The sequence below is a fragment of the Cyrtonyx montezumae genome, unplaced genomic scaffold (genome assembly GCF_038088225.1).
Source record: "Cyrtonyx montezumae isolate F1298 unplaced genomic scaffold, pur_monq_1.0 scaffold_3, whole genome shotgun sequence".
Taxonomy (NCBI): domain Eukaryota; kingdom Metazoa; phylum Chordata; class Aves; order Galliformes; family Odontophoridae; genus Cyrtonyx; species Cyrtonyx montezumae.
The window spans coordinates 100,834,736-100,861,875 of NW_027072034.1; the positions used below are offsets into that span (position 1 = coordinate 100,834,736).

A 27,140-nucleotide genomic window follows, 5' to 3' on the forward strand; every position below is an offset into this window, starting at 1 on the left:
AAGGCCCTTTCTCTGCCCCTTCCCCTTAACAGACAGCCTCTCAGCACCTCTGCAGCTCCATAGTGCATGCCCTGGCTGCAGGCATCAGATGCTGAGGCAGGGCATTGAAGTCTGGCTGGATGTGGTCTGGAGGAGCAATATTTTCCTCACAGCAAAGGTCACCCTTATGCAGACGGTCAGAACAACCATCCAGTGAGGGGTGGCCTCAGTTGGAACCTTGGAGAAACATCAGTCCAAAAGCGTGTACTCTCAGCAGCACATGCTAGGCTGTACATGCTGCTCAGCACTTCATGGCAAAAGGCACTGAAAACAACTAAAATAAATCTCAAAATGGCTCCAATGTTCTGCATCACAAAAAGAAATTCTCTCCTGCCTTCAGTGCTGATGCTCAGTTCTGAGCCATAGTGCTCAGATACCTTGTGAGCGTTTCTTGATGAGTGCAACCCCTCATCCACCATCCTTGCACTTCTGCTCTCCTCATCACAGAGCAGCTGCAATGCAGAGAAAAGTGCAGCCCCACTGAAAACAACTCAAAGTTGTTACTACTGGAGCTCTGCTGCTGCCATCCTGCAGCAGGATGCCCCGCAGCCCCCTGTGCATGAGAGGGAAGGCACAAAGCGTTTGCTTTCATCCAGCCCCAACCATTTGTCTTGCAGCTCCATTAAGTGACCTCTTGCTAAGTCATCTGGAGCTGTAAAGTAAATTGGCGCAACCATCTGGCTCGGTCCTGTTCCTTATTTAATATATTGCTAACATATCTGCCTGCATCTGATCAGTTTTATTGCTCTTTGCTAATCGCTCCTTTTTCATCTCGCGTTTCCCCTTCCCATTAAGCCCCAGCTACGCATGGGCTGTGTGTGCTCGAGGGCAGAGCTGGCAGCAGGCTGGAGCCCCCAAGTAGTGCCTCTGCCTCCAGGACCACAGCGGGGAAATGAACAGTGGGGTCCTGGTCCCACATAGGGTGTGGGGTGGGAGTGCAGGGAGAGCCCAGAGCCAGTGGGTCCCCGTGTCTCCCAGCCCTTAAGCCCAATAGGGATGCGTGGCTGCAGCCTCGGGGCCTGGTGCTGGCAGCCAGGGCAAAGGGTGCACCCCCACTGCTGCGTGCCAGAGGGGAATGGGGCTTGGAAAGCAAACAAAGGGAACGAGGGAAATATCTTGGAGAGGAGATAGAGAGCATAAGTTATAAGTCTTCAGGGAGGTGCAGGGGTGTGTGTGTGTGTCTGTGTGAATGAGGATGCGGCAAGCTGCAACTTTGATCTCCCAGGACATCTGGCATGTGGGCATCCGTTGTACAGCTGCCTGCAGGGCAGGCTCGGGGACATGTGTGACTGCAGGAGGGGTAGAAACCCGTAGCAGGAGCAGAGCTGTTTCCCATGCTCTGTGCTCCCCTTCCTTCAAAGCAGACAACCCTACAGAATACCTTGGGGGCCAAGTGGCCCCTGACCCCACTCCTGCTGCTGCCATGGCCCTGTGGAGCCACTGGTGTGCTGGGAAATGGTGTGCATGCTGGAGCCAAGGGCACAGTGCTTGGCCTGAAAGTCAGCACGCAGCTCCTTCCTGGGCCCACGGATCTCTGTGCAGGCACAGGGCACTGGAAGCCCATGGCTGGTGTGGGCAGCATGGTGTCCCAAAAATCTCCATCCCAAGTACAGAACAGGCCGCTTCCCAAGGGAATCTGTGTTTGGAGGCCGGGAAGCATGCGGGGACGTGTTTCCCTGGAGTAGAGGAGATCAGAGGAGGGCAGGCAGCCAAGGGGTGTGGGGCTGCCCGGTGTGCACAGAATGTATCCTCAGGGAAAGCTGCTCTGTATGCAGGGACATCTTCAAAGGGGACACCCTGGCAGTGTTGGAATGGATTTCCCCTTGGGAACCCAAGCATGGAGGTAGGCACCCGTGGGAGCTGCACCCTGGGGTGGAGATTTGGCTTGCTGATTATTTTCCTAACAAAACACAATGTCCTGTGGCCTGGAAATGTCCCACAACAGTCAGGGCCATAGCAGCAGCAAAGCTGTTTTGCCCAGGCCTTTCCCTGTGGGGCCATGCAGGATGTGGCCCTGCCCCAGCCCCCCAGCCCCGGCAGGGTGATGGATGGACTCTCCTCTGCCACGGCCAAAACAAAGGTCATGGCCCGAGGAAATTGCAAACAACCTGTGCCCACCGGCCCCGGAAGGAGTGGTGCAGTCCTGACAGGGAGTTAACTTTTATGATCCCACCACGCTGGCAGTCACACAGGGAAAGGAATTTACTAAAAAAGCAGCAGGCACTGGGCTGGGAACACACGGCTTCCTGGGGTTGGAAGCCTCACCCATGGGGAAACTCCATGTCCATTTCTTCCTTCCTCCTTGGGCACCCCAAGGACATGCTGTCTGATAGCTCTAGCAAAGCTATCTCATAGTGCTGATGCAAACCCCACACTGGAGCTCTTTGTGGGAGTAGCCATTTGTTTCCATGAGCTGAGCTGATCCCCGTTGCACTCGATTGAGTCCAGCCACCCCCCAATCCACATGGACCAGCTGCTGATTGCCACGATATGGCTGGACAAAAAGGGAGGCATGTGTCCAAGTTTGTGGGGAAAAGAAGGTTAAGAAGGAAGACAGGAGTTAAAAGCATCAGAAAAAACTCTTTCCGGGGACCTGGTTTCCTGACCCATGGTTGGATGATATGAGACTGGTGCCAGCAGATATTAGGAAGGAAGCTGAGGAAGAAGGAGTACAATGATGGGCTTGCTGCTGCCCATGGGGCAGCTGACAGCATCCTGCCAAGGCCAGGTCATGGCAGCTCCTGCAGCACAGATGGGCTTAGTCCTGGCCACAGCTGCAGTGCACTGTGAGCAGTTCCCCACACCCCCCCACCCCAGGACTGGTTCCAATTAGCATCAGTGCCCAAGGATGAGGAGCAGCACCCAGCCAGCACTCTGACCCACACTTCCCAGGACTGCAGCAGCAGCCAAATTCCTCCCAGCCTAAATTGGACAGCTTGCTCTCATCACTCTGGGCATGAGAGGAGATGTGACAGAGAGCAAAGCCATCCCTGGGGCTCCCAAACCACCCGGGGACGCACTGGGAATCACCATCACCTCTTGGCCAGTTTATTTGCCTTGGCTCATTTTCCTATCCTTGCTGGCAGCCCGACTCACCGCTTAAGGCACAGAGAGGGACAGAATATCTACAGCAGCAGGAGGAGGTCTTGTTTCAGCCCATGAGCACCATGTCCTTTGTGTGCACCCCTCTGCTCAGGCTGCTGGCTGCGGGAGGGCAGATGGGCCCCATGAGGCCATTGGGCAGGAGATGTGAGCAGCAGCATCTGTTAGCAGCCCGCTGGGGACAGGGAGCTCGCAGCAGTGCCAGCCCAGACGGGCACGCAGAGTGCTGCCCATGTGTCCCCACCTGCTGCTGCCCAGCCCCCGCCCTGCCTTGAAAAGAGATGGGTTTCAGGCACCGTAGCCCTATCAGAACAGGCCAGGCCTGCACGCTCCCCACTGGGCCCACCCGCTGCCCCTGCAAAGGGAGACGAGAAAACACACGGCAGCCAGGGAGATTGCTATTTTAAGAACGTACTTTATACAAAATAACCAATTCATATGGAAATAAAATCTACAGACCTCCAAGGATCAAGCTTTTAAAAAAGTTCTTTAAAAAAATTACCCAACACACAGTATTAAACTAACTATTGAGGTAACTGTCGCTCTGGGGAACAAAGGTAATCAGCAGACCAAGACAAAATATACACAATATAAAAATAAATAGCATTCCCCTTTCCAGTATTGACCAGGAAAGTTCACACGACTTTGCAGCAGCAGGAGAGAGGAGGATCCCTGACACTGTGCTCTACGGGATGGGGAGGGATGGAGGCGGGCGTGAGGGCCGGTGCAGGGCAGCGGCTGCGGCTCAAATTAGATCTTGCACTGAGAAATTCGGGCTGCTGGCTTCAGCCCTCCCTTTGCTCAGCAGTTGGGCAGCTTGGCTGCTACCTGAGCTGAGGATGAGTGGGACCAACCCCGAAAAGCAGCGCCCTGTGCAGAGCCCTGCATGCTCAGATCCCTCTGCCCAAGGATGTGAGCAGGGTTTCCACACTTGGGGTGGGAGGCTGCTGCCCCGTGCCCGCTCGCCCTCCTGCTGCCCATGATAGTCGCAATGGGTTAATGGGACCAGCTTTTGCTCCCGTGGCTGCTGGGTCCCTCCCCACCCAGCAGCAAAAGCAACACATGAGCAGCCTCACCCTGAAGGAGAATGGCCCCCCGTGTCCTCCTTAGGCCCCAACAGACAGATTACATTCTTTACAAACTTACAATAATACAAAAGAAAAACAAAATGAAACGAAACAAAACAACAAAGCAAACCAACCCCACCTGACATCACCCAACTTCAAAAAATGAATGCAGTGGCATTGGCTCTCCCACTCCCAGCGCCAAAGCTGGACAGCCCTGGATGCTCCCTTGACCCAGAGGCACAGTCAGGGCATGCCAGTGACAGGCACCACTGCTGCCAGCCCCAAACCCAGGCTGCAGGCCAGGCTCGGCTCCAACTGCTCCTTTCCTGACCTAAACCAAGCTGTCAGTCGCTGGGAAAGCTGCGATGCAGCAGTGAGGAGATGCAGGGCCACAGGAAGCACTTTGTTCCCCAGCTACATCCTGAAGCTCTGCAGTGGGTTTGTAGCCATCCCCACCCTGACATGACACGGGAAGGTTGGAGCTGCACTGCTGCACACTGTTATCACTGAGGGAAGTCAGGGGGCAGCGCTCACTGAGCTTGCAAGGAATAGAGGTAACAGGTTTCTGGGCCGTACACAGCATTTATTATTAACCAAAGCCACCACAGAGGTAGACACAGCAGGTCCCACCCCGCAGTGGGGCCTGGCAGGTCCTTGTGCTGGCAGAGGGATGGCACCCAGTGCCACACAGCGAGCCTGGCAGGCAGGAGGGCACTGCTGGACACTGAGGACACCTCCATGTCTCAGGGAGGGAGGATGCGCACTCCCTGCCTGCTTTCTGCCTGCGTATGCAGAGGACACAGCTGGTGAGCTGAACCTTCTGCCCCTCCATGGACAGCAAGCCCTTGTCTCTGCATCTGACAGCAACGGTGAAGCACACACGGAAGGAGCTCTAAAACTGGGCAGCAAGGAGAGGGGAAGCGTTGGTGCATGATGTAAAGGGGGACCAAAGCAAAAACCCACACCCTGGTTCCTGCAGCTGCTTGTCTGTCTTGGGATGGGAGGAAACTGCTGCATGATTTCCACCTGTTCTGTATGGATTTGAAGGCCCAAGGAGTCCCTGGCAGCCCCTGGCCAATGCTGCCTACAGTGAGGAAACTGCCCACTGTCAGTTCCACTTCTATTCAGATGCAGATTTCCCAATTACTGCCCTTTTGCCAGCGAGCCCTGTGTTTCCAAACAAACAAAGGCAACGGATAGAGGGACCTGCTGGAGCTGGTGACAATCCCAATGATTCCTTAGCCCTAATTAGTCCTTCATCCCCCCCCTTCCACTGCTGGATGCAGCTCTTGCTCTCTCCTACACGCACCCTCCTCTGATGTCCACATTTCAAAAAGAGGATAACCTGTGCCAAACCTCAGCCACTGCTGCAGAACAAGGCAAAAAAAGCCTAAGCAGACACAAGGCCATCAGCATTAAGACTACAAAGTACCCATGGTCTCTCAGACACTGCATGCAAATGGAAGCAGGACAACTACCGCCAAGCGCTTGTATGTGTGGACCAAGCAGCCACACCGCTGCGGAGCCCACAGTTGTTCCACCCCTCGAGACATCACTTCCCCCTCAACTCACTGCAGCACCTTCTCCAAAAGGCCACAACACACACCTCCAGCCTGGGGCGTCTCCTCAGAAAGCAAAAGCTGAGCAAAGCCGCAGAGAGCAGAGCAAAGGCCCTGGCTGGGCACAGGATGCACAGAAGGCTGTCAGCCATCAGTGGAGGAGACAAATGTGGGTTGTTCTCTCATTATGCTTTCATTTTAAATGGAGAAGTGTTGCTGTAAAGAGAGAGAAGCTGCCTCAGTCAGCAGAACGAGAGGCAGCCCCTGTGATGAGCTTTCAGATAAGACATCAAGAAGCCGATAGCTCTCCAAGACCTCGAGAAACCGCACGTTCAAAAATACACACAGGAGACTTGCTTCAGAATTCTGCATGGGAAAGGAATTTGGCAGATGAGAAAGAGCTAGAAGCCATTCCGTGAAAAGCATCGAAGTACTTTAAAGTCACAGATCAAACCAGCCCGGCCTTGAAACTTCAAATTTACTTTCCTCTTTTGTCCTTCTCATTGCAGGCTGGTGCCGCGGCTTGCCACCACGCGCTTTGGTCACGCCCTGCCATTTAAAGACTGCAAACATCTGCTGGACACGGCTCAGATCCCTCAGCTACTGATCTTCCCAAAATACTTGGTTCAATGGCCAGGGCCCTGAGGTGCTGAAGATGCCAAACGTTCCCAGAGTCCCTGCAGAACGTTATACAATAACCAACAGAGCACCACACACCGCTTGCACCATGAGGGCACTGGGACATTCTTTGTTCTACTACAGTGTAGTTTTGTTTCCATGTACAAGGGCTGCTCTGAAAGCAATGCCTCCTATTTTATTCTGCTGGCCCACAACACCAGAAGCAGACATAGGCGGTATAGCAGTAGAGCCGGAACCATTCCACCCATATTCTGTTGCATTTGGTTGCCACAGATGGTGGCAGAGAGGCAGTCTGACAGAATGGTGTCTGACATGGAAATGCGTATGAAGCAAAGGAGCAGAACTGAACTCACGCAGGAACAAAAGAGTAAATAAGTAGGAGGCATTACTTTGAGAGTGATGTACATAGATGTGTAATTACAAAACACGTCCCTCGCATGAGAAAAGTAATATCAACACAGGAAGCACTGCAAAGTCACTCGCCCAATACACCTTCTGAAAAAGATCCAATTGGTAATACACTGTACTACAGCACTGCAGAGGATGAGAAAGGGGTGGTCCCAACAGAATTCCCAAATTCTTCTGTATTCTGTTGAAATGTTCCTTTTTGAGAGTGACATGAGTATAATAATCAAGAGATATTTTAAAAATGCAGCTAGTTCTTTCCAGCACTGTACACCAACCCATGGAAAAAAGCCTCACCTTGTACCTAAGGAGCTGCTGGTTTACTCTATTCTAAATTCCTTATAACATATGTCCCTTTCAAAATATCTACACACCAGCCCACACAGCATGGGTGGGAGACCATAAACAATGACATTCTCATTTTCTGCTTCTCTCTGTGCACTTTTGTTGTTGTCCCACTAACTCCTGGCCAGTGAGCTGTGGGGAGTGTGAATTATCAGTGATTTGTTCAGATTGTACCAGCGAGATAGTCTTCTGATTTTCTTTTTTTTTAATTTTTCTTTTTTTTCGGGGGGGTGGGGGGTGTGCCTGGATGTCATCACAAAACAGAACAAGCCAAAACCCAAACCCAACCCAACCCACAAACACTTATGAGCAAATTACGTGAAAGTCTGGAAACTGGGAACTAAGGTTCTACAAGCAACACTAGATCCGAGCATGCCCTGTCCCTAGGATATCCCTGTAGACCAGCCACTGTTGCCTCTGCTACGTTAGTACTTTTCTAATACAAACCATGTGTCCCCCAATAGCAGCTTCTGTTAGTCACTTTCATCAGAACTACCAACTACATCAAAAGCCATTTACCTAGAAACCCACTCAACCCTGCCAGGTAAGGGACAGCATCTCCACGCCTCATGCTCCACGAAAGGATCCTCGGGGTATCCATCACTGCCTAACTCTCCATTACCATCTCCAGGCAGACCACAGGCAATCCTTGCCTTCCCTATTCCTCCTGTTTTGGCCTTGGGCTGGTACTCATCCAGATGCTGTGACAGCTGGAACTGTTTTCAGTGCCAGTTCCAGATGAAGACCAAGAGCGCTTTGGCTTTTTTTTACAGCTTCTAAAACCTCCTATTCCACAAAGTCCACCATGAGCTGAAAGGCACTTCAAGTATTTGGGTAACCGTCCATGATGCAGATGACACAGGCTGAATCAAGTACTGACTGAAGTAGGGCAAGGGTTGTTCGCAGAACGTGTGCTCATGTTCCCAGCATTTCAAATACTTTGCTTCAAGTTAGACTTTACAGATCCTCCACTTTTAATGAAAACGAACCACAAGAACTAAAGACTGCCTTAAAAAAGAGAAGCAATTGTTTTTTCATCTGTCCTAAGCTTCCTGTCCTGAACAGTGGCTACACTCAGCTCTGAGTAAAGAGAAGTGAGTTCATAAACACCCCTGTGGGACCAGCAGGAAGGCTGAGACTGCAGACCCCAGGGCACGCTGCTCTGTCCTCACATTTGCTGGCACACTGACATATCCTTCTAATTACACCGCTGTCCCTCCAGTGCCAACCGCACTGGGGCTGTGGTCCAGCAGATCTTACTGCCCAGCCTTGCAATGTACCGACTCTACCTGGCTTTAGCCCAGCTCTCCCAAGAATATTCAGCTATGTTAGCTTTAAGATGTGGATGAATACCTGCAGATGAGATTTCTAAGCAACTTATTTGCCAAACCTACACTTGAACTTCTGTGTCCGGCCAAAGACTGAGGCACGGAGATTTCTCTGTGCAGTGCTATTGCTGGTGGAGTCCCTACAGACTGTGTATTGACTTTGAGAGAAGCTGCCACCAGCCCATGGTACTTGCTGGTACTTGGAGGAGAACAGAGTCGATTTGAGCGCACAGCTCTCCCCTCTCACTGCCTGAGCCATTCCATTGACGCTGGATTTCAAATCAGTGCTTTCTGAATTACCTGCTACTTTGCTGTCACCAAATCCAGCTCCTCAGGCCAACAAACAGCCCTCCCCGAGGCAAACTTCCCTCAAAACCAACCTCATCCTCTCACTTCCACAACCAACTGAGTTGTCAGGCATCTCAGCTTACTTTCTGCTTTGCTGCTGCCCAGAGGTGAACATAGTGAAGGACAGAGGAAGTAAGGTGGGATGCAGTTCCCCACCTTGGCAGAGGGGAGGACAGCCCTGCACAACACTTGTTCTGTCAGATGGGTGCTGCTCCACACTCAGCAGGCACTGGTTTCACCAAAAGAAGTCTAAGATGACCGACTGCACCCCTTCTTGTTTGCACAAGCACAAAACACATGGGAATAAGAAAGGCAAGGAGAGGTGTACTACGCTAGCAAAAGGGACAACGCCGTGAGCATCCTGTGCTGGTTTCAATTCCTGGTCCTGGTTTCCTTGTTCCCCCATGATGACCAGAGCTGGAAGTGCACTCAGGCCCTGGATCCAGAGGGGCAGAGGCAGGGGTGAGGGTGAAGGAGGAAGAGGAGAAGAGAAAGAGAAGGACACGTTATGCTCCTGAGCAATTCCTGATATTCAGCCAAACAACTACTGGGTGGTGTCTCAGCTGCAGAGTCATTCATCACATGTTCCCTGACCACTCCCCGCTCCCCCAAACCCTCACCCTAACCTGAAAGACTTCAGTGTGATATGATTGTAAACAGTTACGGATTCCTCCAGTGCTAAGCCCACTACAAGCTGGGCCCACCCCCTCCCCCATTATGTACAATACATTCACCAACAACAGAAATTTATTTAAAAAGGCAACAGGTTAAATTCTGTAAACTGGATCCAGCTCCAAAACACACACGTTAATACTACAAGTAAAATTCCATCATCGTCCTCTTCCACCCTGAAAAATATACCTGAGTTTAGCAGTCAATGAAAGTTCCAGGCCCCACCCCCGCCCTCCCCACCCAAAAATCCCTCAAACCCTGAACGAGACGCAGTCTCCAGTCATGGAAAGCCACTGGTTTGGCGATGCTCGCCCTGCGCTGGCGAGCTGGCTGCTCGGCCGGTTGGCTGCGGCCCAGCACCGCTCCGGGATTCCAGCACAGACGCCATCGGGACGCCGTGATCCATGGACCCGGGAAGCTACATGCTGCTTGGGTGAGGGGAGGGCGGGGGGAAGGCCTGCCCCTCCTCCCCTTTGTCCAAATCATGTGTGGCTTTCGTCTTCGTGAGGTCCTTCCGTCCTCAGACTAGCTCTGGAAGAAGAAAAAGAAGAGTTGGAGACTTTTGGAAGGCGGCTTTAGAAAGGAGCAACCTCACGATCTCATGCCATTACTTCAAAGCTAGCACTACTACCTGTGCTGGCAGATGTTCAGCACAAGTCAGCTACATCAACACAGACACCCCCAGGTCTCTGCCTAACAGTAAGCTCACTTCCCAGCTTCCTCCAACGCTTCCCACTGCTAGCAAGTATTTCACTCCTTCAACTGGCAGAGTAAGAAAAGGTTCTCATCAGAGCTCTGCTCTCCTTGTGGCCCTTACTTGATCCAGAGGCAACGCTGATGACTTCTGTGGCGTCAGATCTTCTCGAGACATGGTTGCTGGAGGCATCTTCGGGAAAGGAACTTGAGCCTGATGCATTTGCATTCTGGAGCCAGGTTTAACGGAGAGAGTTTTAGCACATTAACATCAAGAGTAAATGCCATCTACTTGGATGAATGCACACATGCAACTTCCACACAGAAACATGCATCTTGCTTGTACTCTCCTTTATGTCTTTCCCCAAGAACACAAGCTTTAATCCCTCCCTCTGCCCAGCAATGACTTAGTTGTAAGCCAAGCCCTCTCAATATTAGAAGGAAAGTTCTTTCATGTGTTTTTCTCTCCTGTCTCACAAGGTGCACTGCTTGTCATGCTGAAACTATGGCAAAACAGTAAAAGCTAAAGCACGTTTATGAAGTCTGAACAGGTGGAGATGGACAGGACAAGCTACCAGGTCTCCCTGATTTCTAATGTTACTTGTTTTAAAAAGCTGCAATAGGACTCTCTGCAGCTCACAGAAAGGTCTAAGGGCCCAAGAGCCATCTGTTAGCCCTCCATAGTACCTTGCCAGCTCCTGAGACTTCACTCTGGGCCTTTCAAGGATACTCAACACATGCTGTTACTCAGGCATTGCTCCCTCCCACCTCACCTTCTCACAGAAAACACACTCTTACCCCGATGGTCTATACAAGTCCTGGGGTGGCCCCGCCATGCCACCTCCACTGCCTCTCTGCTCCATCAGCAAGGCCTGAAAGTGACCTATGTTCTCCTCCTGGCAGCGGTACAGGGGTCCCTCCTGAGAGAGGCCATTAGCCTGGCCAGGGGCTGGATGATGAGACAGGTGGGCATTCATAGGCGATCCATACGTCCTGGGCTGGAAATGACTGGCAGGATGCCTGGATGCATAGGGAGAGCCAGTCTGTAGCATCACCCCGTGGGGAGGGAAAGCTGATGGCCCAAATCCCATTCCCGAGCCCAGGTGAGGCGGGGGAGCTCCGTACAGAAACTCTCCTGCTGCCACAGAGCTTTGCCTCTTCGTGGCTGCGTTGTGGTTGTCCAAATCTAGGAACTCTTTGGGACTCTCTGGCCGCTCCTGGGATTCCTCGGACTTCCCATCTTCAGGCCCCAGATCCTGCCCGTCGCTTGGAGAAACCTCTTTGGCACTCGCTACGTCCATGCGGTTGGGAGAAGCCAGGGCAGCACTCAGTGCCTCACAGCCCTGCAAGCTGCTCACGTTCCCCCGGTCGGAGAAAGGGGGCCTGGCCAGGGGCGGGTGGCCGCTGGGACTGGCCTGGGGGTGGAGAGGCCTCTGCCAGTCCGAGTAGCCCTGTGGACAGGCATAGTAGGGTGGCCGCTGGTAGTGGTGGTACGAAGGTTGAGGCTGGGGCTGGTAGGGGTAGGGCATGCCCTGGTGGGGCCGATAGCGAGGGAAGACCCCGGGGTGGGGGTTGCTTGTCTGGAAGCCCCGTGCAGGGAAATGCTGCGGGTGGGACACCGGGGGAGGCTTCCCACCCATCACTGGGCTGAACCCTTGCAGCCCTGGGTTGATGTGGTAACGAGCGGCTGAATTTGGGTACTCCAGACCTGGCATGTACAGAGGGTGGAACTGGTTGGGGGAAGCCCCCACGGTGCCAGCGTCCATGGCGGGAAGGCTGGTGCCCTGCCCCATGCAAGGCACAACCGCTTCAGGCAGAGCCTTCCCCCCGCTGCAGAGGGGCTTCTCCATCAGGCTGGCAGCCAGCCCCTTGCTCTCTGCCTGCCCTTCGCCCGCTGCCCCGTTCTCAGACACAGGTCCTCCTCGCTCAGGGGTGGACGCCAGGTCCCTCGTGCACCCCTGAGCACCTGGGCCGGCGTAGCTGCTCTCGGCCGGCCACGTGCCCTTGCTCTGGTTGGCCTTCAGCTCGCCCTTCAGGCCGGAGCTGTCTCCCTCCCCGTCCGGGGGCAATGTGCGCCGGGTGCACTCCATGGGCAGGGGGGGCTTGGGATGAGGTAGGAGTTTGGCATAGGCCCTGTCAGGAATGCCGATGCACTGAGCCTTCTCCTCCACGCCTGCCAGCGGCTCCACTGGAAAGAGAGGGGGGAAACGTCAGGTGCTGGTCTTGTTTTGGAGGGCAGCCCTCCTTATTTGCCAAGAAGTAATTTCAGATATGCCAAAACAACCTCCCAGGGCCTACTTTTGGCAGAGAGAACAGCAGCCTCATTCACAGTGGGCTTCTCTGCTCCACGTCTGCTGCTGCAAAGCCTCAGCAAAAACTTGAGGGATAGCTCTGACAATGCCTCAACATTTGGATGGAGGAAGCACCCCAAGGTGCTGAACTGTGCCAGTGGAAGGGGAATGACTTTCTAAAGCCACGAAGGCGGTTCCATCAAAGATTTCAAAGTACTCCAAAGCCTAAAATACCTCACCCTCTACTCAACTCTATTCACATGATGGCCAGAGCACAGCATCAGAATAAACATGAGTTTTGTAAGGGCTGTAAGCCTTCCTCCCACAGCCAACAGAGAGCTCCTATTTCACAGACCCTTAGCAATCCCAAAGGGCTTTTTTGCAAAGTTGGGCAACCTTTTCAGAGCTTGCTCTTTTGAAAGACCTCTTTTTAAAACTACTCATAACGTTGCACATCTCTGTGGGAAAGATGGCATATGCGAACTGAATCCTTATGATTTCCATTAAGACACAGCCCCACTGTATTCTGCAAATCACCATCAGAGTAACATGGCACACATGGGTTTAGGCTGACAGATGGGTGTACAGAGGCTGCCTCCTGGAGAGGCAATGCTGGAAAATACTGCAGGTTCCCTAGGAGAGTGAGCTAAGGGCTGGGGCTTTTTTGATTTCAAGTTGTATTGCCCCTCCTGGTTCACAAACCCTGCTTGCCTGCAGTTGGGCAAAAGCAAATACCAAGGTACTGTGAAAGTGATCAGGGCCATGTTTTAACCAATTGTGATTTAGAGATCACAGAAAGGCTTAGGCTTAGGTTGGGAGGGACCTTAAAGCTCATCGAACTCCAATGCCCTGCCATGGGCTGGCTGCTTTCCAGTAGCTCAGGCTGGCCCCATCCAGCCTGGCCCTGAACACTTCCAATGAGGCATCTAGTGTTTCTCTGGGTAGCCTGTGCCAGGGCCCCAGTGCCCCCTGAGGTATTTTTAGGAATTAGGAATTTTTTTCCTAACAGCTAACCTAAATTTCCCCTCTTTTAGGTTAAAGCCATTCCCCCTTGTCCTATCACAATTAGACTGCATTAGACTCAGAGATGTGGTCACTCTGCTCTGAAATCACTCAAGTGTTCTCTCCCAGTCTCTGTTCTACATCCAGCACAGCAAAATGATAATGAGCTTTACGCAATGCCACACAAGGAAAGAGTTTCCTCTTAGTGCAAGGCACACAAGGCATTGATAAATAATACAAGGTTTTTGATCTCTAGTTTACCAGCTAGAATTAATGAAATATTTGTTTTTGATCTCTAGGGTTTTTTGATCTCAACTTTAGGTTTAAGTTTTTTTTGATCTCTAGATTACCAGCTAGAGTGAATGAAATTCCACTAGAAAGAAACTTGTGGTGGCACACATGACATGCTGCCATCCCATGTGAGCTGACATGGCTGCTCAGTGCCTTGCTGGCAGTGCTCTGTGAAGATACTGAGATATTAAGCTCACGAGGCACATGTGCATTTCAGTGAACTCATGCTGACAGATACTCAAAGAAGTGCATTTAAACCATTTACTCGCATAATGTCTACTCTCCTTACCTAACTCTTTGCAGATTCAATTTTTATATTAAATCCAAGTGAGCCATAAGAGGCATCACAGACTGTGCTTTGCATTTGCACCCAAAGGCAAACTGATAACTTGCAGGTATGACTGGAAAGGAGGGGAACTCTGGCAAGCTACGGTGAAATGAAAAATCTTAGAAAAAAATCTAAATTTTTTTTCTGCTGGAGCAGGAAATACATAAAAGATACAGGCTTCGTGCATCTGCAGTACAGTTAAGTCTAGTATGCCAAGAGTTTGGAGCAGTAGAGCTACTCCTTGTGAGTGCCCACCCCCTGGGCACAGCTCCTTGCTCCCCATGGGCACAAAGATCATACAATCATTTGAGTTGGAAGAGACTTTTAAAGGTCATCTAGTCCAACTTCCCTGCAACAAACAGTGACATCTACAGCTAGAAGGATTCATGAGGCTGCACCCTCTGCATCCAGAGCCCCTGGCAGTAGCGATGACGAACGAAAAGCTGCTGGGTGGCCTCTGGTCAGTGCCGTGGGGAGTTACCTTGGTTGCTCTCCGGCTCCATGGTCTGATCCTGTGAGCTTCCATTCCCCACGAGTGGCTTTGGAGGCGGCATGCCGGCAGAGGCAGCGTGAGCCAGCTGGGGAAAGGGCCCGGGAAGGTGTGGTGGGGGCGGCTGGCGAGGGTGGTAAGGCACGCCTGGTGGGCACACACGGGACGACAGCTGCTGCATGGCGATCATCTCTGGGCTGTCCATCATAGAGTCCCCACCCTGGCACCCTCTTTGAACCTGAGGCGGCCCCCCAAAAAGAGCAGCTGGTGGCTGTGGCATCCTCTGGCCGGTGGCTTTCCCAGACGGTCTGATGTACCCTGAGGGAGGCACCCCGTGAGGTAGAAAGTTTGATTGCTCAGTCCACTGGCTGGGAGGCAGAGGTGGCCGTATGGCCCGGGGCTCCATCATATGGCCCATGGTACGGGGCTGGAGTGAGGGCGCCGGCCCCATGGGTGCCTTCTCCTCTGGCCCCACTGCACCCTGGCTGGTGGCTCCATGGCTGCCATTCCACAGGGCAGGGTGCCCACGGTTCAGGTACTTGTAGGGCCGGTACATGTGTCCCGGTGGCATCTCTGAACCCTCTGGTGGCCTCACTGGAGGCCCGTTGTGCCTGGGAGGAAGGAATCCCTGCTGGAACTGCGCTGGTGAGTAAACGGCGTCGGGAGGGGGTCCACTCATGCATCCTAGCTGCAAGGCGCTGGGACGGGGTCCAAGGCCAGCGACATGGGTTGGCCCCGCACACACCTGCTTCTCAGGAGCAGCCAGCCTGTGCCCACGGTGCTCGCTCAGTCCCACAGCCGGCTGGGGAAGGAGAGAGAGTGCCTGAGTATCAGTTGGAGGAAGGTGGGTAAGCAGCACCACCAGTGTGCCAGCAGATTGCTCTGAAGAGAGGCACAAAGGGAAGCAGAGGGGACCCGCAGGGTGCCTTGCTTTGTTACTAGCAAAAGCAGACAGCAGCATGTCTGGAAGCTATGGGCTTTCTTGTTTGTTTGTTTTTACCTGCATGGCAAAGTGCTGGTGCTGCTGAACCGGGTCTCCAGGATGGGGCTCTGGCACTCGTGGTGAGCCATAGAGTTTTGTTGGATCAGATCCACGCAGGGGGCCAAACGTTCCTGGTACAGCTGGTCTCTGGGAGACAAGGAGGCGTGTGGGAGGGAGAAACAAAACCATTTGTGAGATGTAAAAAACAGCAGAGCTGCTCCAATCGTGGAGAAGTCGAGATCAGAAGAACCACACAGAAACGCAGACGGGCTTTTTGGATATACCATGAAAAACCCACAGGCTTTCTCATGAGATGACACAGTTCCCCACTGTCTCCCACTCATGTGTCCATGGGCGCAAGCTGTTGCACACTCACCCACATCCCAGCTAATTGGGAGCAAGCAAAAAGACTGGAGGGGACAGCTCTCCTCTCCTCGGAGCAAACCACAGGAGCTCATGAGCAGAATGACATGAATGATTTCTTTCAAAAGAATTGCTGGCTCCAGCTCTTCTACTGGCTTCCACTGTCTGCATCACAAGAATGACTCTAAAACATGATTTGATTTCTAGCTAAAAAGTGAGGGGTATCCTGGACCTCAGAGGAGCAGCTGTCACGCTACACCCCAAGACATCACTGGTTAAAATAGAAAAGACAGTGAAGGATGGGCGAGGAGCAGCCCATAGAACAGGCAGAACAGGTGGTCCTCAGAGAAGAAACGTCAGGCTAAAGGGAGGTGACTGCTACAGCCCAGGGTGGCCTTGTGTGTGGTTTTGTTTACTGCCTTTATGAATGCTCAAAGCACAAAATGCAGCAGTACGCAGATGGCACAAAGTTACCAGGCATCTGTAAACAATTGAGACAAAAGAAGGCTGGCTTGCTCAGCATCGTAAACTGGAGGTTAAAAGAGGAAACATGACTGCTTTACATGCACATTGAGTACCTCTCCAAAGAGAGAACAGAACTGGGGGAGCTGAGGCTGACCAAGCATACATGAGTACTTGCCGATGTAGGATAAGACCAGCCTGACCGATAAAAACAATCAGAAACTACTCCTTACCATCTGGCCAGGATGTGGCACAGGGCTGGGCATGCCACCGTACTGCAGCGAGCGGGGGAAACCTCGCCCATTGGAAGGGCCCACTTCTCGAGGGGGCTGCATAGAGTTTCCACTTGGATCCTCTGCAGAAGATGAGGAGAAGGAGGAGGACGAGGAGGAGGAGGAAGAAGCAGGAGCCCTGGAAGTAGCTCGATATGGTGGAGGTTTTCCTCCATTTTCCAGGCGTTGCTGCCTCTTGCCTGGTCCCTCTGAGTCTCGTGACCGAGTCCAAACATTGCCACTGCTGGAGCGGCCTGTCCGACGGCTCCTTTTCTCCCGCCTCCCATCTTCTCTGATCCAGAACTCCTCATCCGTGTCTCCATCTTCCCCAGGGAAGTGCTTCATCATTGCTCGGTGGAAACATCTCTCCAAATTGTAAGCCATCTTGGTATACTCTGCCATGAAAAGAATCCAGCCATGTCAGAGACAGTCTTATAGAGAAGAACAGTTAAGCAACATCGGACTTTCCTCATTTCCCAAGCCAAATTACCTCCACTAAGTTTTTTGGATAAAGACTTCTGTTTCTATTTAGTTGACTTTGTTTTATGTTCTTAAACTTGATAAGCAATGCGGCATCAGATTTGTTCAGTAACCCCACCAGAGGACAGGCACAAGGCATGATAAAGTGCTACTAACGGCACGGCTTGCACAGTCAGCATTAACCTAATGTCCCAGAATAGAGCCAAGAATTACATTATGACAGATACCACCTCTGCTTGCAGAGATGTGTGACCTGCACAGTTAGCCAGCAGAGAAGAAATGTTAACTTCCAAAGCTATCTGATTATCTTTGGAGGCTTTTCTTGGACTGGTTCAAATCTCTGCTGTATGCTACAAGACAGAGAAAAATCAGCAAAGGTGATTTTATCCACATACAGTTTTTAAAGCATTTGCCGATCATGACAAAAAAGCTGTTATAAATATCAGTGTCATAATTGTGTCATTTCCACAGTACGGCTCTGCTCACAGGGGCTCCTACATTTCATTGGAATGGATAAGAATAAAAAAAGACATGTGAGATGTGTCAATGACAAGGGCTTGAAGCAAATGACTTTCCAGTTGTTTCTGCTGAAGTAGCCCAGAAGTTCCTTGGGAAACAGAGCTCTCCCAGTGGCAGCACAGGAATGCTTTTACTCGAGGGCCCGCGGTGACAAGCTAAAGAGCTCAAACTAATTTCACTTTGAAGTCAGTCTGCAGTGATGACCCACCAGATGGGAACCGATTTCTTACCTAAGCAACATGCAGAATTTTAATTGGCATGGCAATTAAACTCAGAGTTTCCCATTTGTGGACTCATGTTATTCATTCAATAGCCAAGAAAGCTAAAAAAAAAGAGAGATGTTTTCCATCCCAAAGGCTAATTTCTCTGATTTTTGTAGTATACTGCATACATTAGGGGCTGACCCAACTCCTCTGCTCTTCAAATAATATGTTAGATAGTATGAGACAAAGAAGCACAGAAACATAAGCAGGCACTCAAAGGAACACCTTGTAAAAAACAAACAAAAAACACAAACAGATTTTGTATGTTCCATCTTCACCATCTACCAACATAGGAGTCCCATTGTGCCAGACCACAAATCAGCATGACAGTTGTGCTAAAAACCTGTCTAATCGCCAGGCTTTATTACGCGGGAGCTCTTACTCTATCCTCCAGACTCTCAAAAAATACCCTGGAAGAGAGTAAGCACAAATCCAGTTCTGGTGGGTAGGGAGAGATCAGTACTTGTTTTGGCTCAGCACTGCAAATAGATGAACTTAGTATCTTACTGCTCTTACCACTGCCTTCACCGTTGTACTTGAGACAGTTCCTGAACATGGTCTTCATATCACCCACAAATTCTTCCTTGGTGCAGTACTGACCTCCATTCAACTTCTTCTCCATGCTAGAGATGTCCATGGGGGCCTGAAACGCAACAAAGCTTCTCTTGAGTTAGGGTGAGCGCAGTGGGACTTGCAAGGTTACAAAATTACAAGCTTTTTCATAGAAAGGCATGCAGAGCAGAGGCTCTCAACATGCATTTCCTAGACCCAAAGGAACACCTGCAATTTGACTTGGAGGATAACACAGAACTTCAAAGCACCAATAAGTAATTGCACCCCAGTCAGCAAAAAACAACAGCCAGGCAAGCTGGATGGTCTTCCATACCTTAATGATCTGGTAGTAGTTGGGAGCATACGACTCATCAACAGGCTCCAAGAAAGGCCAAGAATCCTTGTGAGCCTTTACCACATCTAGAACTGGTAGTCACAAAAGACAGGCAATTGTTAGACTCACACACCCAGGGGAGTCATTCAAAGAAGAAAACTGGGACAGGACAACTAACCTTTGTACATGGCTGTGAACTCATCATCCAGTTCAAAGCTGGAATTGGAAAAACAACAGTGAATACAGACTTAGGACATACAAGGCATTTCCTTTTACCTCATCTTCCCTTCCACACCACACGCAGTGCCATGATGTTATCAGGTCTCATCACAAACACTCCTCTAGCATGGAACGGATCCAGATGTTCCTCAGCTTATTCCTTGCTGCTCTCAAACCTCATTTCTCCTTCATTTTTGTGAATGACCACACTCCTCCCCTCCCTACAAATGCTTCACTGCACAGTTGTGCTGCATGCACAGCTGCATACTCACAGATCCTTGGTCCTTCGCTCTTCCCTGGTAGGGGAACTGGGATCCAAGTGCGAAAGCTCAGGAGGGAGCTCCTTTCCCTGTGCCAGCAACCAGGCCCGCTCTTCACGAAGTTTCCTCCTCCTGGCTCTTTCTGCAGCAGGAAGGGGAGATGAGCAAAGAAGCCATTCAGCACTACTTGTCAGCAGTGTCTTGCAGGGAGAACTCAGGAAGCTCCTGTGTCTCTCAAGAACTCCAGTGAAATGTTCTTCCAGTAAAAACAGCAAAGAAGCAGAGGAGCTGAGAAAATACCACGCACCACAAACACGTCTCTTTAGTTTTTGTCGACTCTACCATCAGCAATTTTGGCAAGATACTGTGATGCAGATTCTCCCCTAGCCAACCTCCTGAAAAGTTCCTGACCACAGCATGGTACAGAGAGTGAAGGACAAAGCACAGACTGAGGCATAGATCAGTTCAGTGGAAAAAGCTGGCTTATGAAGCTACCATCCTACAGCTGCTCACTGCTACTCCCACGCTGCCAAAAAGAAGCAATTACTCCTCAGCCACATGAGCTCAAGGTGGCTGGTTTTGCACTGAGGTTGATAAAGAGCAGTGCTGAAGGATGAGTGAAGTTCTTCCATCTGGGTGGCAGTGAGTAGCTAGGGTCAATAATATTCTCCATCACCACAGCTAGCTTTGGGAAGATTGTTCAGGTGGGCCTTCACAGCCAGGGCAAGTAGTCTACCACACTGGAAGGCCACTGGGACAAGTTTGGTTTAAGAGGTGAGAGACAGGAAGAAGCTATGTTAGTAATATAACCCGTGGATTGCAACTAGACAGCTGGCTAACAGACTGCTTCATAATATATAGTTTATGGACACTTATGAACCTCATTTCCTTTTTGTTAAAGCAAATCTGAATTCATTTGACTTGCTAAACACCTGCAATTGTATCAACCTTCTGTTGAAGCAAGAACTTTCTGTGAAAATACTCAAGGAGAGATGATATAGAAAAAACACCTCAGAAAACAGGCTACACCTTGGACACCTGCTCTGCAAAGGTATAAATATTCTTGCTGCCAAAAGAAAGTTTGAGATGGAAAGCAGGCAGACAAGAAAACTAGGAATGGGCATCTCCAGAATAGCTCTATCTGTATGCTCTTTGAGTCCTTACTTTGACGTGAGAGTCACCATTGCCATAGATATTGTTGCTAAATAAAGGTTTACATGGTTTTCCTGTAGATAATGAAAAAAACATCCTTTTCCCTGAAAAGAGTTGACAGTCATAGCTTGTGCCCAGTCAAAAAAGCAATGGATATCTTTTCCAGAAAAGAACCAGGTGTCACAGTAACATACTGACTTGACCACCATTAGCACCGTTGCAAGTCACTTGATGAACAATTCCCTCATTTTAAAGCATATTCTGACAAGAAAACAGTTATTGTACAGAAACAGCTACAACATAGATGTTTTCAGAGAAATTCATGGCCAGATATATAAAAAACTGGTTAAAAAAAAATAAAAGTCCTGATTTTCCATAACCATACTGCAGGTTGCACTGAAGATGACAGGACAGAACTTGCATTTAAGATGTCCTACAGAACCCATCAGCATCATTTATACCCTGTTATGAGAAGTCCAACATCAAACTACCGTTAACAGAGATTATCAGAGTCAATCCAAGCACAGTTCAGTACTACACGCTTCTTTGGTAAAACTGACATTGCTTAGATGACATTATTATTATGGATGCCTAAGTGAAAAATCTGAGAAACATGTGCTGCAACGACCTGGGCAGAAAAAGGAGAATCTCATGGCAACAGCAACCAAGAGGTAAGGTCATGTCGATTTTAGAAGTCCATCAATGCTTGCCAAGGACCTGACGTGGTAAACTGACAGGAATGGGTGTGTGCTACCCTGCCACCAGGCCGCAGCTCAGGCCCCTGTACCACAGGAAGATTACAGCATGTTAAAGGTAGAGCTCACTGTCATGCTGTTGACATGGGCTGAGATCTACTCATCAAGTATCAAAAGCTAACCAATGCTCTAAAAAGTACCTCAAACAGCTAGGAAGTCATGTATCTGAGAGCTAATGCTTGAGCAGCATCTAGGAAGAGAACCGGAATACTCTAATCTTCTGTTCTGGTAGAAATCTAGAAAACTGCTTTAACTCAAAGTCAGGAAAGTCCAGATGGGCCCAGCAGGAGGGTCACTAAATGGGGTGTGCATTGGAGGGGAGGGAAGTGAAACCACAGAAATCCATCTGAAAACAAGTATAGAATCCAAAAACAAAAGCCAGGTGAAGTGCTGATGAAGACTCAAAGAGCACAGACATTCCACTCTGTTTCATATCACTCCTCTGCAGAAGACCTTGCAAAATTGATTGGGATTTAACAAAAGAAGGCAAAACACAATAAAATCTTTGTTACCATAAAAGCTCAGTCAGTGGATATCCATTTTTAACAAGTCTGAGCCAAGCAGAACAGATGACTTTATTTTCAAATCACTTTCTGTTCATCCTAAGAACTATCACAGTTCTACGCTAGCGGAAGATGTGCATGACAATATGGAAAGATGGTTAAGAAGCCAAAGTTTTTCCTGGAAAACTGCTGTTTGTAATTTAACCAAACAAATAATTTAAAAACTTGTCCACACAACTTTAGCATCTCTTCAAAAGTTGACTTCTCTTGACTTAGCCTAAACTGACTGAGGAAAAGTTTGAACTAGACTGAAAGAAACTGCTCAAACCAAAATAAAAGTATGCCTGTCAAGGAAAGCACTAATGAATACAAAATGGCTTAAAACAATCCACAGACCAGCCCCACACCAGTTTTCTGAGTGGCTCTGGTGTGTTCACATCAAATGACACAGCGACTGTGTTTACCCAAAAACTGACAAAGCCTATAAGAAAACAATACCTGCCCAACTCTGAATATTAGATTTGTCTTTGCAGCTCTTCAGGATCTTCAAGATTAACTTTGTCTACACAGGTAGAGAATTAAAGCACAAAGAATATGCAATATGCCAAGGTGAAACAGATGTCTGTGGCAGATCTGGACGCTAGGTGACTCTGAACTTAAAGCACCAGATTAGCCAGGACTGGCAAGCAGAAATATATGAAGGCCAAGGAAGTAATTGGATTCTCTAAAGGTTAGAAAGTAAGCAGGTAAAAGAAGCTATTCTTAGATAACATCTGGTCTGCTACCAAACATCTGGTAGCAAACTGTTTCATCTTGGAAAGTTTACAAGGTTTGCATGAGCTTTTTTTTTCCCATCCCTTTCTTTATCTATTTAAGGATTTGCAATACTGATACTGCCATGCAGCATGAAAACAGTTTTCTGAAGATGCTGTGTTTCCCTGGAGCTGCGAAAGCACAGCCAGCCACTATGGCAAACAAAGCAGAAAAAAACCTGATGTTGTCACTTGCCAGTGCTCTGTGTAGTTTGGTCCTCTCACCTTTAGTTCTCTGGCTGACGAGGTCAGTAGCAATATACAACCACTACTCTTGCTACTCCCATGTCATCTCCTTCCCTCTTGCCCTGAAAGGAGTCCTCCTTTCATCACGCAATAGGCCAAAAGAACAAGTCAGTAAGAGTTAAGTCAGCTAATCCTGAGCACAGAGAAATACATGAGGGGCACAGTGGGAAGGAGGAAGCAGAGGAACAATATGAATAGTGAGAGAAAATGAGTACATCTCAAGGAAGAAGATAAAACTGAAGGGGACATAAGAGAACAGTCATCAGCACAGAGATGGAGGACAAGACAAAAAAAACCCCTACTGTCAGGACATTTTATCTGAGCCAAGTCCAAGAAAAGATATCCCCATTAGCATACCTGGCAGGAGAGGAATGCAAACAGCAGATCTCAATTCAAGGCCTAAGTTTCAGCTTTGAAATCTCCCACCTCTGCTTCACACTGGCTGCACATACCTTCCACTGCTTTGACCTTCTCCTCCATCTCTCTTTTTCTCTCTTCCTTTAGCAGCTGTTCCTGCTCTCTTTTCTGCACTGCTATAAGGATTTGGCGCTCCTCTTCTTCCTCTCTGCGTCTCTGCTTCTCCATTGAACTGAGTACATTTGGGTTTACCTGTGACAAAACAGCACACAAAAAAATGTAATGCATTGCCTTATTCAAGTCTGAGCAGAGGCAGGTTTGCTGTGAGCGAGTATTAGGCACAGCAAACAGCTGGAACAACAAGAAAAAGATTTGTACATATGAATTCTCAGATGAAAAGGAACGTGTAAAGGAAAGTTACTTGTCAAGCAATGAAACCCTACTGATCCAAGGAGAAAGGAAGGAGAAGTGATTGGTTAGACAAACTGCTGCTCCATCAGGGATGTATCACTTGGATTTCCCTTCTGGGCAAAGGATTCTGGCTGTTGCAGTCTCTATGCAACAACTTCTACTCCTTTCATCTAACTGAGTCTTGAGTTGCAAGAGTGAGCAGAAAAAAGTACTCTGCTAAACCTGGCTCTATGATAAAACACACAGTACTTGGGACAGAAAAAAAGAGACCAGTATGGCCTTACATTAAGGTATTTTTTGTGTTTCCCTTCAAATTGTATTTCTGCATGCTAATCTCCCCTCATGTAGCTCTTGCTCATTCATTTAGGCAGTTTTTTCTACTGAGTCCCCTGGCCAGCTTTCTCATTCAAGTACGCCTGGTTCTTTATTGCCCTACTTCCTTACCTCCCCATGCCCAGCAGGCTGTAAGGCTGTGTTTGATCCCACTTAAGACTGCACACTTCCCAGACCAGGAATTGCCTGGTCTTGTTTCACCAATAAAGTGCGAAGTATGTATACGACAGTGTGGAATAACCTTTATTGGTTTAATTTAATTAAACAACAAATGAATCAGACATCTACTCTTTGACTTCTGCAAGATCAAGGTACGTGTGCCTGATCAGCATGGAACGTTGACTAGAAAAGAACAATGTGCATACAGTTCCATACAGTTTTATTCACCTTAATTTTCAGTGACTAACCAGAAACTATCACTTAGGCAGAAGGCATTTCCTGAGGATTAGCAATCAGCTGGAGTTCCCTGGCTGGTGCTCAGACCATCAACCTCCCCAGGCCTATTATTAATCCCCAGAAAAAATCTGGCACCATGGTTACTATTTTGTACTTATTCCATTATCTAAACGGGAAACCTCAAGGTGTTTGGGTAAATGCCTAGAAACATTGTCTGGTTTTACCATACATTCATTCCCTCTCTGCCTCTCCTTCTCCTACAGACTGCTATCCTACTATGTCCTCTGTAGCAATGAGCATCACACGTAATCTCTCTGTCCCCAGTAGAAATACATCAAGAGAATTCTGCTTCCACCAGCAGCAGCTATGGGAAGAAGTGTCCAGTATGGGATTCTTCATGATATCAGGACCAGAGCCTGCATTTAGGGACAGACTGGACATCAAAAACACCTCCTCTGTGCTGATCTTTTTAGGCAAAACTCACAGCATGATCTCACCACCAGGGAACTCTGCCTGTGTTCTTTCCTTTTTTAGATCTTAGCCAGCTATTAGCACTTAATGCTTCCACTGCTTTCCTAGGGAAACCGTTCTTTGAACCTATATTCATTTAGGTCAGCTATGCTCTCTTCACTTTCAGTCCAAAGTTAATTTTTTACCCTCTTGATCCATCCAGTTATGCCTAATTATGCTCTCCAGGGTTGGCATAAATGCTCCTCTTCTTCAGCTGCATTCCTGTGTTTATGGGCTTCCTCAGACACTTGCACAAAACTTCTGTGTTTCTGTTCTTAGGTAAAATGTTTCCTTCTAAAGCAATCCTTCCTGCTCCCTAATCATTCCAGTTGCCTTTCTCAGATGCTTTCACCTAGCAATCAATATGTAAAGACCAAGATGCCCAGCACTTGACACCGGTACATCAAGTACAAGAGGTTAAGAACTGAGAGAATTAGGTTTTACATTTTCACTTTCTATTCTCCTCACCTATTTCTCAACCACTCTACTATCCTGTTCTCTACTCACACACTGCACTTATCTTTTCAGCCTGATCCTGACAGTCTCAAAACCATTTTCTTCTAAATTTCTTGTCCAATCCTTAAAGTACAATAGAAACAAACAAACAAAAAACCCTCATGCTTCATAGCCAGTAGGAAAAGAGGAGAGCAGAAACCAGCCACCAGAAGTCAGCACAGTAAGGATTTGATTGAGGATGTGACCATCAGCCTTCTCTAGCCAGTAGACCTAAGCCAGCCTAGCATGCCACATTACTCGTGTAGGTGGTGCACAGGTAAGACCTCCTCCTAGATTCATACAGTATCCATCATTCAATACCTACAGAAATGTGACCACAATATCCAAGTAGCAGCAGTGACACTAGAACCTCTCCAACCCTGAGTGCACTGAGCACTCTATGCTGTAACGGCGCAATACAGAATCCGCACATTCCAGATCAACCCACCACAAATGTGGCCTTCACAAAGCAGGTCTCCTTTCAAGCAAAGGAGACAATGCCAGCCTAACAGATCTTGTAAGAGAACAGAAAAGCAAAAACAACAAACTCTGACTGGAAGGCATCCAAGGCTGCAGTAGATGCCCATAGGCGTAGCATTTCTCCCTGCAGTGCAGTGCAGTGCAAGGCAGCGGCAATGCAGGGATGGGCTCTTTGAGCCACTATAGATGCAGAAATAGCTTGATTTTCAGAGAGATCTAATGCCTACCACTCCACTTACACCCACTGGAGCTGACAGTGCCCCTCTCAGCGTTTAAAAAACAAAAGACCAAAACCAAACAAAATTGGACAGGAGGTCCCAAACTTGTACTAGATGCAATAGAAGCAAATACCTATTGGCACAACAATTGTAAGAAACTGACACATGTTAAAACTTTATTCTTGAACAAAGAGGTGGAAAAGGACCTTTCTCTGGCTTCGTGCTTACATGAAAACAGCGACCCACACATTGTGACCATGGCATCACCGCCTCCTTCCCTCCGCCAGGGAGCACTCCAGGACACAACATTGCTGCCTCCCCCAGACCCCAAAAGGGCAAATTTTCTACTGCTTTGCTTTCAGACACTGGGTATCAGACTTCAGGAGGAACCGGAGGCACAGACGCCCCGGCCCCTTGCCCTTCAAACCCTCCCTGCTCCAATTTCTGCAGCGCTGCCCTAATGAGGGTGCTGCTCAGGCAACTCTTTAATGAGGAGCTAATCTGAACCACCTGTTGAGAAACCCCCGCAGGATTAGGAGCCTATGAAGGAGTTGCATCTCAGACCAATGCGGCATCCACATCGCGGAGCTGGGAGGTGGGGGTTACCCCCACACGGGACCCAGGTTTTCTCCTCGAGGTTTGCCCACTGCCCACCCCTTGCTCAGCCAGCGAGCCATCAGACATGCTAGCACCTTCCCTGGCTCCCTGCAGCACACGCAACTGCCACATCCCTCTGGAGATTCACCATGGTGCTGGCAGGAGCTGGAAGGGCCCCTGCTTGCTGGAAAACGTTTCACTGGCCCACAGGCAGCAATTAACAACCCTCTGCAGCCACAGACCTGGAGCACCTGCGGTACTGATTAGCATCATTCAGGCTCCATGTGTTTCCCACTCCCCTTCTCCACTGGGATTTCTGCTGCCAGTGAACAAACACGTGGCTCTGCACTTCCTGGACGGGGGGCTTAGCAGAGAGCAATGCTGGCCCCAAACTGACCATCACCAGGGTCTTATTTTCCTCTCTGCAGGCTTTTATCTGCAGCACGATGAGAGGCTCTTCCTTCCTTTATGTATTCTAAGTAATCATATTTATTGTGGGGAGCTGTACTTTCTCCTTTGTTTTGCAGGAAACCCTGACACACGTGGAATATTCCCTGCCATTCAGTTTCC

At 49.3% G+C, this 27,140-nt stretch overlaps 1 protein-coding gene across 1 annotated transcript in view; it reads right to left on the minus strand.

Annotated features, from left to right (window-relative positions):
• Window positions 1-8,963: 8,963 nt before the first annotated feature.
• The window catches only part of LOC136052433 (chromatin remodeling regulator CECR2), a 90,563-nt gene continuing 72,386 nt past the window's right edge, over window positions 8,964-27,140 (minus strand). The window contains exons 9-19 of the mRNA XM_065742563.1: window positions 23,226-23,382; window positions 19,318-19,447; window positions 19,005-19,042; window positions 18,827-18,918; window positions 18,457-18,583; window positions 16,640-17,073; window positions 15,600-15,728; window positions 14,591-15,401; window positions 10,996-12,385; window positions 10,322-10,427; window positions 8,964-10,035 (exon numbers count right to left, since the gene is read on the minus strand). Coding sequence (XP_065598635.1) covers window positions 10,030-10,035; window positions 10,322-10,427; window positions 10,996-12,385; window positions 14,591-15,401; window positions 15,600-15,728; window positions 16,640-17,073; window positions 18,457-18,583; window positions 18,827-18,918; window positions 19,005-19,042; window positions 19,318-19,447; window positions 23,226-23,382 — 3,420 coding nt within the window. The 3' untranslated portion in view covers window positions 8,964-10,029. The remainder of the gene's footprint in view (window positions 10,036-10,321; window positions 10,428-10,995; window positions 12,386-14,590; window positions 15,402-15,599; window positions 15,729-16,639; window positions 17,074-18,456; window positions 18,584-18,826; window positions 18,919-19,004; window positions 19,043-19,317; window positions 19,448-23,225; window positions 23,383-27,140) is intronic.